The sequence below is a fragment of the Drosophila albomicans genome, chromosome X (genome assembly GCF_009650485.2).
Source record: "Drosophila albomicans strain 15112-1751.03 chromosome X, ASM965048v2, whole genome shotgun sequence".
In the NCBI taxonomy this organism is placed as follows: domain Eukaryota; kingdom Metazoa; phylum Arthropoda; class Insecta; order Diptera; family Drosophilidae; genus Drosophila; species Drosophila albomicans.
In genome coordinates, this window is record NC_047627.2 from 74,839 (window position 1) to 86,784 (window position 11,946).

The following is an 11,946-nucleotide window of genomic DNA, read 5'->3' on the forward strand; positions in this document are numbered from 1 at the left end:
GTTCTTATGATGTGTTAAAAATAGAAACCAACAACAATACGCTGAAAGTTCAAGTTACCACTAAAAAAGAAACAGTATATTTTAATCGTGAACGAAGTATTGGAAAGCTATTTGGATTTGGTGCACGTATTCTAAAACCGCACAATACTGAAATTTATGTCTCAGATAACCCTGTGAATATTTTAAAAGTAAATACAATTAGATTGGAATGCAACATTATCAGTGGCTCATATGTGGGTAATAGACCAAATCATGTGCTTCATGAATTTGGGATCAATGTTCCTCCGGGATATAAAATGAGTATTACACCACGAAACTTGATTTATTTACCTATCAACACTAGAGAAATAAGCACGCTCGAAGTACGGATAACTGATCAGGAGGGGGAATTAATCAATTTTCGAGGGGAAACTATATCAATTCGTCTTCATTTACGAGCAACAGAATGATTATTTATAATAAAAGGTCGTCACATCACCTCACAACTCCCATTACTAAATGTAAAGGTGAAGTGAAAACACCATCATCATGATTGTTGCACTACTAAGCTTTTTTAGTAGCTTTATTTGCACGTCTATTGTTCGTAAATAAAACGCGCGATTTTCAAATTAATTGTTTATTATTGGTACATATGTAAGTATATGTAACCACCACTTTAGACAATTTGGCTGTGACTTGAGTAGGTACAAGTTTCGCCACCGACACGATTACAACAGATTACAATTGAAGAGACAAACAAGAGTCAAGGTAATTAGCCGATCGACCTGCAAGCGATCGCTAACAAAGAGCATACAGCGCTGCCGGCAGATGCAGCGCTGCTGGCAGACGCTGTAACAACATTGCATTAACATGCGCTGTCTGCTGCTCCCGACATACTCCCGCCGTTGAAAGCCTATCTTTCAACATCATCCTTCAGGGGCAGTAGACAGAGTTTGTTTATGGCTCTCCGGGTGCTGCCACACGATTGCCCATTGATGACGAGAGTCTGATTGAAGTACATTGACACCGATTGCCAGAACTCTTTGCTCTCCTTGCCCTTCAGCATCAGCGAACTTTCGCCCAGTAGTGCGCCCACCGATTTGGCCATCTCCCGAGCATCGCCAGTGCTGCTCTGTCCACACCAGACCCACACATGATTCGTCTTGATGACATAGCAATCCTTGGAACTGATCGCTGACAATGGATGCTCTTCGACAGCCTTGGAGTTGTAGCTGGCATCGCCATAGATCTTCAGCAAAAAGGTCTCCAGCATAATATTGGTCTTGAAGTCCCAATTGTGATTGTTATTGGAGTGCAGCAGCTCGCTGCGTTGACCTCGCATTATGATCAGTTTGCCCTCGAAGACCAGCAAGAAATGTGGCGTCTCATCGAACTCGTAGAGCTGCACAAACATCGCCTCCGCACCTTGCATCGACTCGAAAATAGCCATGGCAAAGCTATCTGCCTTGGCAATTGTCTCCGCAGATGCCTCCGAACCGTTCCACTGGTAGATTATGCTCTTGACGCCCACACTGGCCAGATCAGCGGCCACAACGGTGGCACACTGAACGGTGTACTTGACCACATAGGAGGCGTTGGTGGTGAAGAACGTCAATTTGGTGGCCGGCAGCTCGACCAGTTGATCGCCAAAGATGCGATACAAAACACGCTCGCCACGTCCATCGTCCACCAACTGTATGTCCGCTGCCATCTTGGGGCGTTCGCACAGCAGAACCGCATCCAATTTGCCAAACTTGGTGGAAACAGGCTTGTGGCCTCTTGTACTATCCTGCCACACCATCAGCCAGTTGCCAAACAAACGCTTAAACTTCACGGGTTCCTGTCCCTCGAGCACACGCACCACGAGCGTGCTGTTTGCATACTTCTTTTTCTTCACAAATGCACGCCCATTGCCCATGGCCGTGAGAGCATCCGCTTGAGTGGCTTGGGCGCCAACCCACAGCCAAATGGTTTGACCATAGTTGTCGAGCAGATAGACGCCATGCGCATCGCTTAGATCATCCTTGCTGGGCGTGCCCACGTTCAGTTGATCGAGATGCAATCGCCCACGTTGATTGCACTTGTAAATGCGAAACTTGTTGCTGCTGCCATTGATATCGTCATTCGTCTTGGAGTCATAGCTGTTGCTGTCCATCTGCTGATTGGATTGAAAGACACGACGTTGCTGCAGTGGCAACACCATATTCCATGCCTGCTTGTGCTCCGCACTCATCGACTGCTCGTAGCCATCGCCAACGATGCAAATAGTGCCAGAATCCTTGCCACGCTGTCGCTGCACCCAGGCGAGCGCACTTCGACGCTCAATCGAGGCACTCGAGCGTCCAATCCACACAAAGGTGATGGCCTCCATCTGCAGCACCATGATGTAATCCGAATTGAAGTGTGACCACTCAATCTCAGCCAGCTCAATAGCACGCAGCCACTTGCGACCGTCCAGCTGAAAGAGGCGCACCTTTTGAACCGAGTTGATCAAGGCGCCAGAGAGTACATCGCATCCCTTCTTGAAGTAGGAGAGAAAGCGTGCGCTTTCGTGATTCTGCGTCTCGCGATAAATGGACGCCACATTGCCTAGATACGAGTTTAGCTGCTGAATCTTGTGCACAACATTCGAGCGATTCTGTTCGCTGACATTGCTGCCCAGCCAATAATGTATGTAACGCTCCAACGGCACATTCGGCTTTTGCTCGCGTGTGATGGTCTCGTGATTCGCATAGTGTCCCACTAAACTCGATGCATAAATGATGTACGCACAGTTGTCGTAGAATGTTCCATATTGTGCTTGAGCAACGGCTTCTAGGTGATCCTCGTCGATCTTCCACAGCTCAAAGGTTAACGCATGCTTCGGCACCTTGCGGAATGTGGCATCCACCTTCAAGTCGGGTATTGTGTTTGGACGCACCTCCTTATAATCTCCACCGAACGTGGGAAGTTTGAGCTCGGGTAGACGACGTCTATTAGCGCGGGCACCGAGGCCATTAGCCGAAGGATCGATGGTCTCATCAAGCCGCAATGTGGACGACCGAATCAATTGACGCTCACGACTGTCAAAATGCACCCGAACACGCGATTTCACTTCAAGAAAACGCTCATCGAAATTGTCCCGCGTTTCACTACCGATCTCATTATAGTCAATTTCCTCCAGCGCATTCTGAGCTAAGTCAAATGAAGCTTGAGCACGTTCTAATAGCTCCAACCGTACTGCTAATTCCGATGAATTAAATGTAGCTAGCTTAACTTCAGAAAGTGACGCATCGAGTCTCACAAGGCTATCATAGAGCGATAAAACCTTCCGCTTGAAAAACGCGCGCGCGATTTTCGACAGTAGTCGCTTGCTCGTTCATCGAGTTTTCCATTGTTAGCAGTTAACCGCACTTTTGCTAACTGACAATTGCTCACTTGGTATGGCAACTTACTGTGCAGCGCAGCAAGAAAAACGCGTCAAACCGCGATTACAAACGCGCGCGGTTTGCTTAAGCACAGCAGCAGTTCAAAGTTAATCAGTTGATTAGCTGATTTAGATCACACAACCGAGAGCATAAGAGAGAGCAACAAGAAGGGCAATGCACGCAGCTGCGACAGCGGAGTAGCGGAGCATGGACAAGCGACCGAGAGCGGAGAAGGTGTGCAAGCAACGAAGCAGCGGCGAACATGCGCAAACAACGGAGAATGCAAGAACAGAAATGCACCGCTTGTTAAATATATATGCATAAGTATGTACATACATATATATATTTCTTCGCACTCTCGGGCACTTGCACTTTCAATGTTTCAACAATTGTTATTGTTTACTTTTATTTATGTTTAGTTATTTTCAACAATTATTTATGCAAAATCAAATACATTCACAACACTAAGCGAGAATAAGTATCTCGCCGGGGCCTCCAAATGTTGCACTACTAAGCTTTTTTAGTAGCTTTATTTGCACGTCTATTGTTCGTAAATAAAACGCGCGAGTTTCAAATTAATTGTTTATTATTGGTACATATGTAAGTATATGTAACCACCACTTTAGACAATTTGGCTGTGACTTGAGTAGGTACAAGTTTCGCCACCGACACGATTACAACAGATTACGATTGAAGAGACAAACAAGAGTCAAGGTAATTAGCCGATCGACCTGCAAGCGATCGCTAACAGAGAGCATACAGCGCTGCCGGCAGATGCAGCGCTGCTGGCAGACGCTGTAACAACATTGCATTAACATGCGCTGTCTGCTGCTCCCGACAATTATCATCTCGAGGACCATCATATCCACGACCTGCGGTATCATCAAAAAATAAACTGATTTTAAAATCACTTGGATTTAATATTCAGTAAAATTACTACCTTCATTTCAAATGAATGAAATTTTTTTTGTGCAAGATAAACCTCACAATGATGAGAGTATCACGAAAAAAGAATATCCCACTTATTACCCATATCAGCAGAACTTCAAAACAAATGATGAAGTTCGTATTACAATACAAAACCAAGATTTGTATGTGTTGCCGTCTGAAAGTTTCCTCCACTTTGAAGGGACACTTAGTAAAATTACTAACCAAAATTCGGGCACAAGTACAACAAATGATGTTGCCGGTTTGCTTAAAAATAATTGCATGGCCTATTTTTTGGATTGTAATAATTGAACGGATGCGAACTGGATAGAACACGGTTTACTGGAATCACATCTACTCTGAAAAACTTTCTTTCCATTGGTCGACAGGAGTCTCTATGTTATCGTAATGCCGGGTGGAGTGGAGGAGAGAGTATATCTTGCGGAGGTCATTTCAGCTTTTCAATACCACTAAAAATGCAAATGGGATTCGCTGAAGATCATAAAAAAGTTATATTAAATTGTAAACATGAACTCATTCTCTTGCTAGCTAAAAATATGAATGATATGTTTGAAAAAAGAAGAAAGAGAAAGTCGGAGGTGTTGAACATAAAATTGCTATACAAAACATTAGTTGGAAAGTACCCCACATTGTTCCAAACGATACTACTAAAATTAAAATGTTCAATGTAGTCAAAAGTGGAGCTACACTTCCACTTTCATTCCGCAGCTGGGATTGTTATATAAATCCCTCGTTGGTACAGGGGACTCCTCATGTATGGAGCGATAAGCTATCTTCAAATAGAGAACGTCCACGGTTTGCAGTCATTGCGTTTACATTAAATGGTAATCTAATTACAAACAATTTGAGAAACGCAAAAGTGTATTTAAATTCTGAAGTCTATCCATATGAAGATTTAAATGTAAAATCAGTTTGCTGCCTTGTATGATATGTACGTGAAATTCCAAGAGAGTTACAACTGGGAGCCTCGTCCACTTTTATCACCACTAGACTTCAAGTCAAAGGCTCCTATTGTTGTTGTTGATCTTTCATATCAAAACGAGTCGGTCAAATCAGGGCCAATTGATGTTAAAATTTCAACTGAACTAAGAGTTCCAACTGAGTTGAATACAAAGGTATATTGCCTTCTCATTCACGAGTTGAATATACCCCACTAACCGGATTAGTTCAACATATCGTATAATTTTTTCTCAAAATATTTCTTCATTCACCTTTTGGAAATCATTACGAGTAGACGTCAACGGATCGAAAGAAATTTTAAAATGATATTGACTGAAAACAAAACCAACTCCACAACTCATATTTCGATACAACAACTTATAACTGGAATAAATAATTTTATGAAAATGTTTAAGGATAACATTTTTCCTAAACACATGGAATATTTATCAGAATCATTGAAATATTTTAATAACAGAATATGTGATGGACCATTGGTTTCTAATGCTCATGGAGAACATTTCACATCCTGCTGTTGGGCTCATAACGATGTGGAGGATGGAGTCGATACATGTGCCTGTCATTTCTATACTGTTCGCTCACAAAAATCAAAAAAAAATTATAAAAATGTATGCCAATTTAGAGAATCGATTTTAAATATTGTATTTGGAAATAAAATTATGTTACATACAGAACATGAAAAGAAGAATAATATATCTTTAAGGGAAATAGAATTTTTTACAGCACTATTCGGCTTTTCTTTCAGAATTTCTATTTTATCTTCAAGTGTCTTGGTAATGGTGTTGTACTCTCGTCTGAATTCCATCACGTTTCCATCCTTTTTTAACGTTCATCACGTGATTTTTCCTCCGCTCCGATTTTGAATACATTCGAATTGACGAGACAAGTGGGTGTCACGCCTTCGTTCGTTTTACAGGTAGCGTTGAGATTTCGAATACATTCGAAATGACGAAACAAGTGGGCGTCACGCCTTCGTTCGTTTTTCAAGTAGCGCTGGGCTTCCGAGCATATTTCATCACGTTTCGTAACGTTGATTCGTGTTAGACGTTCACGTATTCGATCGTCTTCGATGTGGCGCTGCGTCACGTTTCTGTCCTTTCGTTTCGTAACGTCCTCGATTCCCTCACCGTCCCGTCTCGGGACACGCGACCTCGATCCCGATTCCGACTACGTTTTCGAGGTGGGTGTTCGCGCGTTCGTACGCTACGTTCGTTAAAGAGCGTATCACGTTTTTGTAGGACGTCTTCGTCTCACGTTTTCGAGTACGATCTACGAATCGTATTTCGACTGCGACCCCGACCCCGATCCCCTCACCGTCCCGTCTCGGACACGCGACCTCGACTCCGACTACGTTTTCGAGGTGAACGTTCACGTGTTCGATCGTTTTGGCTACAGCGCTGCGCCCCTGATTGACAATGTACGCTACGTTCGTTAATGATAAGAGCGTATCGTAGCACGTGTTCGTCACATGGTTTCGTCCTCGATCTACGAATCGATTTCGACTGCGACCGCGAGTGCGAGCCCGAGTGCGATCCCGACCCCGAGGGCGTCTCGGGACAAGCGACCTCGACCCCGACCCCGAAGGATCGATAACGGATTTAGGTGACGAAACGCCCCCGACCCCGATCCCGATCCTTTCATCGCCCCGTCTCGGGTCACGTACGATTCGTCACACAAATCCCGCATTTGACATTTCCACAGGTGACCCTAATTAAATTGCATTTTTATTACCCCTAAATTGACATTAATGACAGGTGACCCTAATTAACACTTCCTTGCATGAGAATTAGATTTGTGACAAAACTTAATAATCCAACTACTTATAGAGAAGGAAAGCGCATGGCGCATGTGGATTTTTTTTATCGAGAATTCATATTCAGGAAGCCAGCAAAGTTGAAAAGTCTTTAGTTCCTGAAAAACGTGTAAGCTTGGCAGAAATCTCAAGTGACTGGCTTGCTGCTGAACAGCGTCAGGATTCTGAAATTACTGATATTATTAACAAACTTAATTCTAAATAGTTGACAGATGATGTTGCACAGACTTATGAGTTGAGAAAAGGTGTCTTGTTTCGTAAAGTTCAGAAAAATGGAAGAACTCGTTGTTTGCCAGTAGTGGCGCATGCATTTCGATCGTCAGTAATAAATCAAGTGCACGAGTCCATCATGCATTTGGGATGGAAAAAGACTCTTGACAAGACCTACCAATATTATTGGTTTGCCAAGATGAATAAATATGTTAGGAAGTTTGTCGATAGCTGCATTACATGTAAAACTGTTAAGGGATCATCTGGGAAGATACAAGCCGAGTTACATCCAATTCCAAAAGTGAATGTGTCATGACACACGGTGCATATCGACATTACTGGAAAATTAAGTGGGAAGAATGATCTTAAAGAATATGTGATAGTACAAATTGATGCTTTAAACAAATTTGTTTATTTGTTCCATACTGTAAGATTAGATTCTGACAGTTGTATTCAGGCAAATCATGTATTTCTTTGTTCGGAATACCGTAGCGTATAATAGCTGATAAGGGTAGATGTTTTACTAGTGGGAAATTTTCAGAATTTTGTACATCACAGAAGATTAAGCTTCATCTTATAGCTACAGGAGGAAGCCGTGCAAACGGTCAAGTTGAAGGTGTGATGAGTACACTTAAGAATCTACTGTCAGCGGTTGAATCGAGTCACCGATCTTGGCAAGATGCTTTAGGTGAGGTACAACTTGCCTTGAATTGCACAGTTAGTACTGCAACCAAAGCAAGTCCCCTAGAGTTGCTTGTCGGCAAGGAGGCTCGTCCTTTGGGCTTGATTCCACCGTATGATACAGAGATGGAGGTAGATAAAGTTAATGCTAGAGATAGGGTAATTGAAAATATGAATAATCAAGATAGTTACGACAAAATAAGGTTCGATAAAAATAAAGCAGCAGTTGAACGACATAAAGTTGGAGATTTTATTTTACTGAAAAACGAAGAACGGCATCAAACTAAATTGGATGCAAAGTTTAAAGGACCATTTTTGGTTAGTGAAGTTTTAGAAGGAAATAAATATATCTTGAAGTCATTGCATAATAAGAGAACTTATAAATATTGTCATGAAGATTTGAGAAAGATGCCAGATGGTTATGTTCCGAGTGAATTGAAGAGTTGAAATGGTTATAATATATCCGTGTGAGAGGATATGTTATGTGAAAAACAAAATGTCCATATAGAGTATGGAATGCACAGTGGGCGATTTGGTCCCGCTAGCGGCATTTAATTAATTACTTCTAAACTAAAATAGATATCTTCAGTCGGTTTTTTTCACTGATCAGAAAAAAATCATAGAATTTTTGAAGTTAAAAAATTTTTTTTTAATTTAAAAAAATTTTTTTTTTAAATTTAAAATTTTGTTGTACTTTTATTTTATTTGAACTCCAATTAACATATTTCATACATAAACTTTATCTAAAAAATGATGGGATGATGGAAAAAAATGGGATGACTTCTGAGTGCAATACTAAAAAAAGATCCCTTTTTGGTACTAACACTGTGTCTAAAAAGTACCATAGTTTGAAGGCTAGCAGATAATAGCAGTTGATATTACACATTTTGGACGCCACTGATTCACACTTTCGGCTAATAAAGGAGTTAGACTGAACTTAGTTGAATAAATTAAGTTCTACTCCACGAAAGACAGGTGTACGCTAATCCGGGCTAGTTGTTAATACACTGAATTACCACTACGTTTTATGAGCTACACATTCATAGACCGGTCACAAGCATTGATTTTTTTGAAAATAGATACTTTGAATATAATAAAAAACCAAACTTCTAACAAATTCACCAAAAATTGTAAATTTCCGAGGAACTCAAATTCCATGCGCGCAAAGAGAAAAAATTGTGTAAAGCTCTTTGCGAAATCATATGAAGTGTTTGACCGATCACAGCTGATGATCAGCTGATCGTAGAGCTTTCAAAAAGCCTTTAAAAATCTAATCAAAGCATCTGCTATCGATATGTGAAAAAATATTAATTGATTTTTGAAAATTTGAATTAAATGCCGCTAGCGGGACCAAATCGCCCACTGTGGAATGGTTGGAATGAAGTTGCAATAGCCTTCGATAAGAAAAAGTTTGTTAATGGCGGATGTGTTTGAGAATTCGAATGAAAATAACCTGGCGGATGCAAAGTTTATGCATGGTTGAGATATGACAATATTTGATAAAGATGTATGAGTTAAAGATATGGTTTTGAAATTTGAGCACAAGTGAAAGACGAAAGTTGGAACATGGCGTGTGGCGCTCTTGACGGGACTATGCTCTTAATCAAGAGGAAATCATAGAGACGATAAGTAGAGTCGAATTTTGAATTGTTGAGAAGCAAATGGAATGAATTAAATGTTAAAATGAATTCGATTATGTAATGAGAATAAGAATTGAAATTTGTTTATATAATGTAAAATAATGAAAGACTATGAATTAAGAGAAAATGTTAAGTGTAAGGTAATATATCGAATAAATAAATGGTAGTTGAAATTGATAAGTAAAAGAAAACAAAAGCTATAATCACGGATTTATAAGTCATATTTGTAATATTAAGGTTACAGTACACGAGGAAGTGTAATTGTCAGAATGGCCGTGTCGGATCTTAAATTATGGTAGTCAGTGTGTAGTAGGACGTGTGTCTACACACACATACACACATATATATTAATGTGACGCTCTCTCGGCTATCCGAACGCTCTCTCGATATTGGCTCTCTCTTTATCATTCCTCTCATTCTATTTCATATTCTATGTTATACACAATTAAGCTATACGGTCAGTCTTGATCGAGCAGCAGAATAAATCAGACGCTAAGCTGCAATTCGTGTTGTTTTATTAAGTGTGTATAACTACCACAAATTCAGAAGTGGGATCGACTAAAAAAAAAAAAAAAAATGAACACGTCTACGTTTGATAAATACACTACGGCACATTTAAAGAAGTGGCTAACAGCGCTATGTTTGCCCTCGACGGGCAATAAGGCGAAATTAATAAAACGATTGCTCGATGTTTCACCAGAGATGTTTGAAGAAGTACCATCAGGAAGCAACGATTTATTAAGTTGGCCAATATTTTGTCTGACCAAGAAAAGGAATTGCACAACAACAACGAGCGTCATGATCAGACTCAAAATGTTCGCGAAAATTCTGAACTAGGAGAGAGTATTCACCAGGATTTGCAAAACACAATTCAAAAGCTGCAAGAAGAATTACGTTTAAGCAAAGAGGAATTGCGAAATTCTCAGTACAACGCAGCTGCACATCAGATGTCTACAACAGAAATAGACAACAACAACGGCGCCACACAGTTTTTGCGCGCAGCTGCACAGCGTCCGGCGCCAGAAGTCGCGAATTTCGGCGACAACAACAACAGCAACGGGATCGACACCAACAACAACGGCGCCACACACACTTACTCGATTTGAGCACAGCTGCGCGACGTTCGGCGTCAGAAGTCGCAAATTTGGGCGACAGCAACGACAACAACAACATCAGCAGTTCTGTATGTCAAGCTATGGGCAGCACTGGAAATGTAACGGGCAGTACTGGAGAAGAAAAGAATGAGCTAAACGAAGTAAAAGGTGGATCAGCGTTCTCGCTCGCACTCGCAAAGGAAGCTACGTTGGAGTTCGACGGAAAATCATGTGCACGCATTTGGGTAAGCCAACTCAAAAGCGTCGCAGCCATGTGCAAACTTGATGAGGAGTCGCTTCGCATGCTATTGGCCACAAAGTTAAAAGGAAACGCTCAGCAATGGCTGCATGCAAATTCAACTCGCTTGCGTGAGCCTTTTCAAACGCTTTGCGATCAATTGATATTAGCATTTGGCACTGGAGCTTCGAAGGCAGAACTACGACGAAAGTTTGAACAACGGAAGTGGCATCAAAATGAGCGTTTTGCAATGTACTTCGAGGAGAAGATCATTTTAGCACAATCAATTAAATTGGACAACGATGAGTTTTTGGAACAAATCATCGAAGGTATACCGTCGCTGAACTTGCGCAACCAGGCGCGCATTCAAAGATTTGGGGATCCAGAGCAGATGTTACAAGCCTTTGCACACATACGCCTTCCGAAGTACGGTGCGATGGAAGGTACTAAGAGGACGACGGAGAACAACGACAAACGATGCCACAACTGCAACTCCAGGGGTCATTTTGCCAAGGAATGCCGCAAGCGGAAAAGGGAGCCTGGATCGTGTTATGCTTGCGGAGAGATGGGCCATTTCATAGCAGAATGCAAGATGAAGAAGAGTGTTGGTGTTCTCAACAAAAGCACCGGGTTCGACAACAGTTATGTAAGACACTTTAATATTTATTTTTCAAGCCAACCTAATTTGTTTATCACTGCGGAATGCCTCATAGACTCAGGAAGCCCTATTTCATTTCTGAAAAAGTCATTATTTCCATTAAATATACCACTGGATAAACCAGTCATTGATCACTATGTTGGAATTAACAAAAGTAAATTGAATACGTTTGGAAAAGTATCTTGTTTTGTATTGAAGAAAAAAATAAAATTTAGTTTTGAATTACTAATAGTCGACGATGAGTCTATGAGTTATGAAGCCGTGTTGGGTCGGGATTTCATGCATGCATGCGGCATAAATTTCAATTTAGAGATCCTG

At 41.2% G+C, this 11,946-nt stretch overlaps 1 protein-coding gene across 1 annotated transcript; it reads right to left on the reverse strand.

The window, feature by feature from the left end:
- Positions 1-782: 782 nt before the first annotated feature.
- On the reverse strand, positions 783-3,353 carry LOC117577731 (villin-like protein quail). The gene is made up of 2 exons (XM_052002948.1): positions 3,287-3,353; positions 783-3,234 (listed from the first exon to the last, which is right to left on the reverse strand). Exons 1-2 carry the CDS (start codon positions 3,351-3,353, stop codon positions 893-895), a joined length of 2,409 nt encoding a protein of 802 aa, XP_051858908.1. The 3' UTR covers positions 783-892.
- Positions 3,354-11,946: the final 8,593 nt, after the last annotated feature.

Excerpts from the sequence above, each read along its gene's own strand:
- LOC117577731 (XM_052002948.1), bottom strand. The coding sequence starts at position 3,353 with ATGGAAAACTCGATGAACGAGCAAGCGACTACTGTCGAAAATCGCGCG. Across the intron at positions 3,235-3,286 it reads GCGCGTTTTTCAAGCGGAAG|TTAAGCTAGCTACATTTAAT; the intron begins GTTTTATCGCTC and ends CACTTTCTGAAG.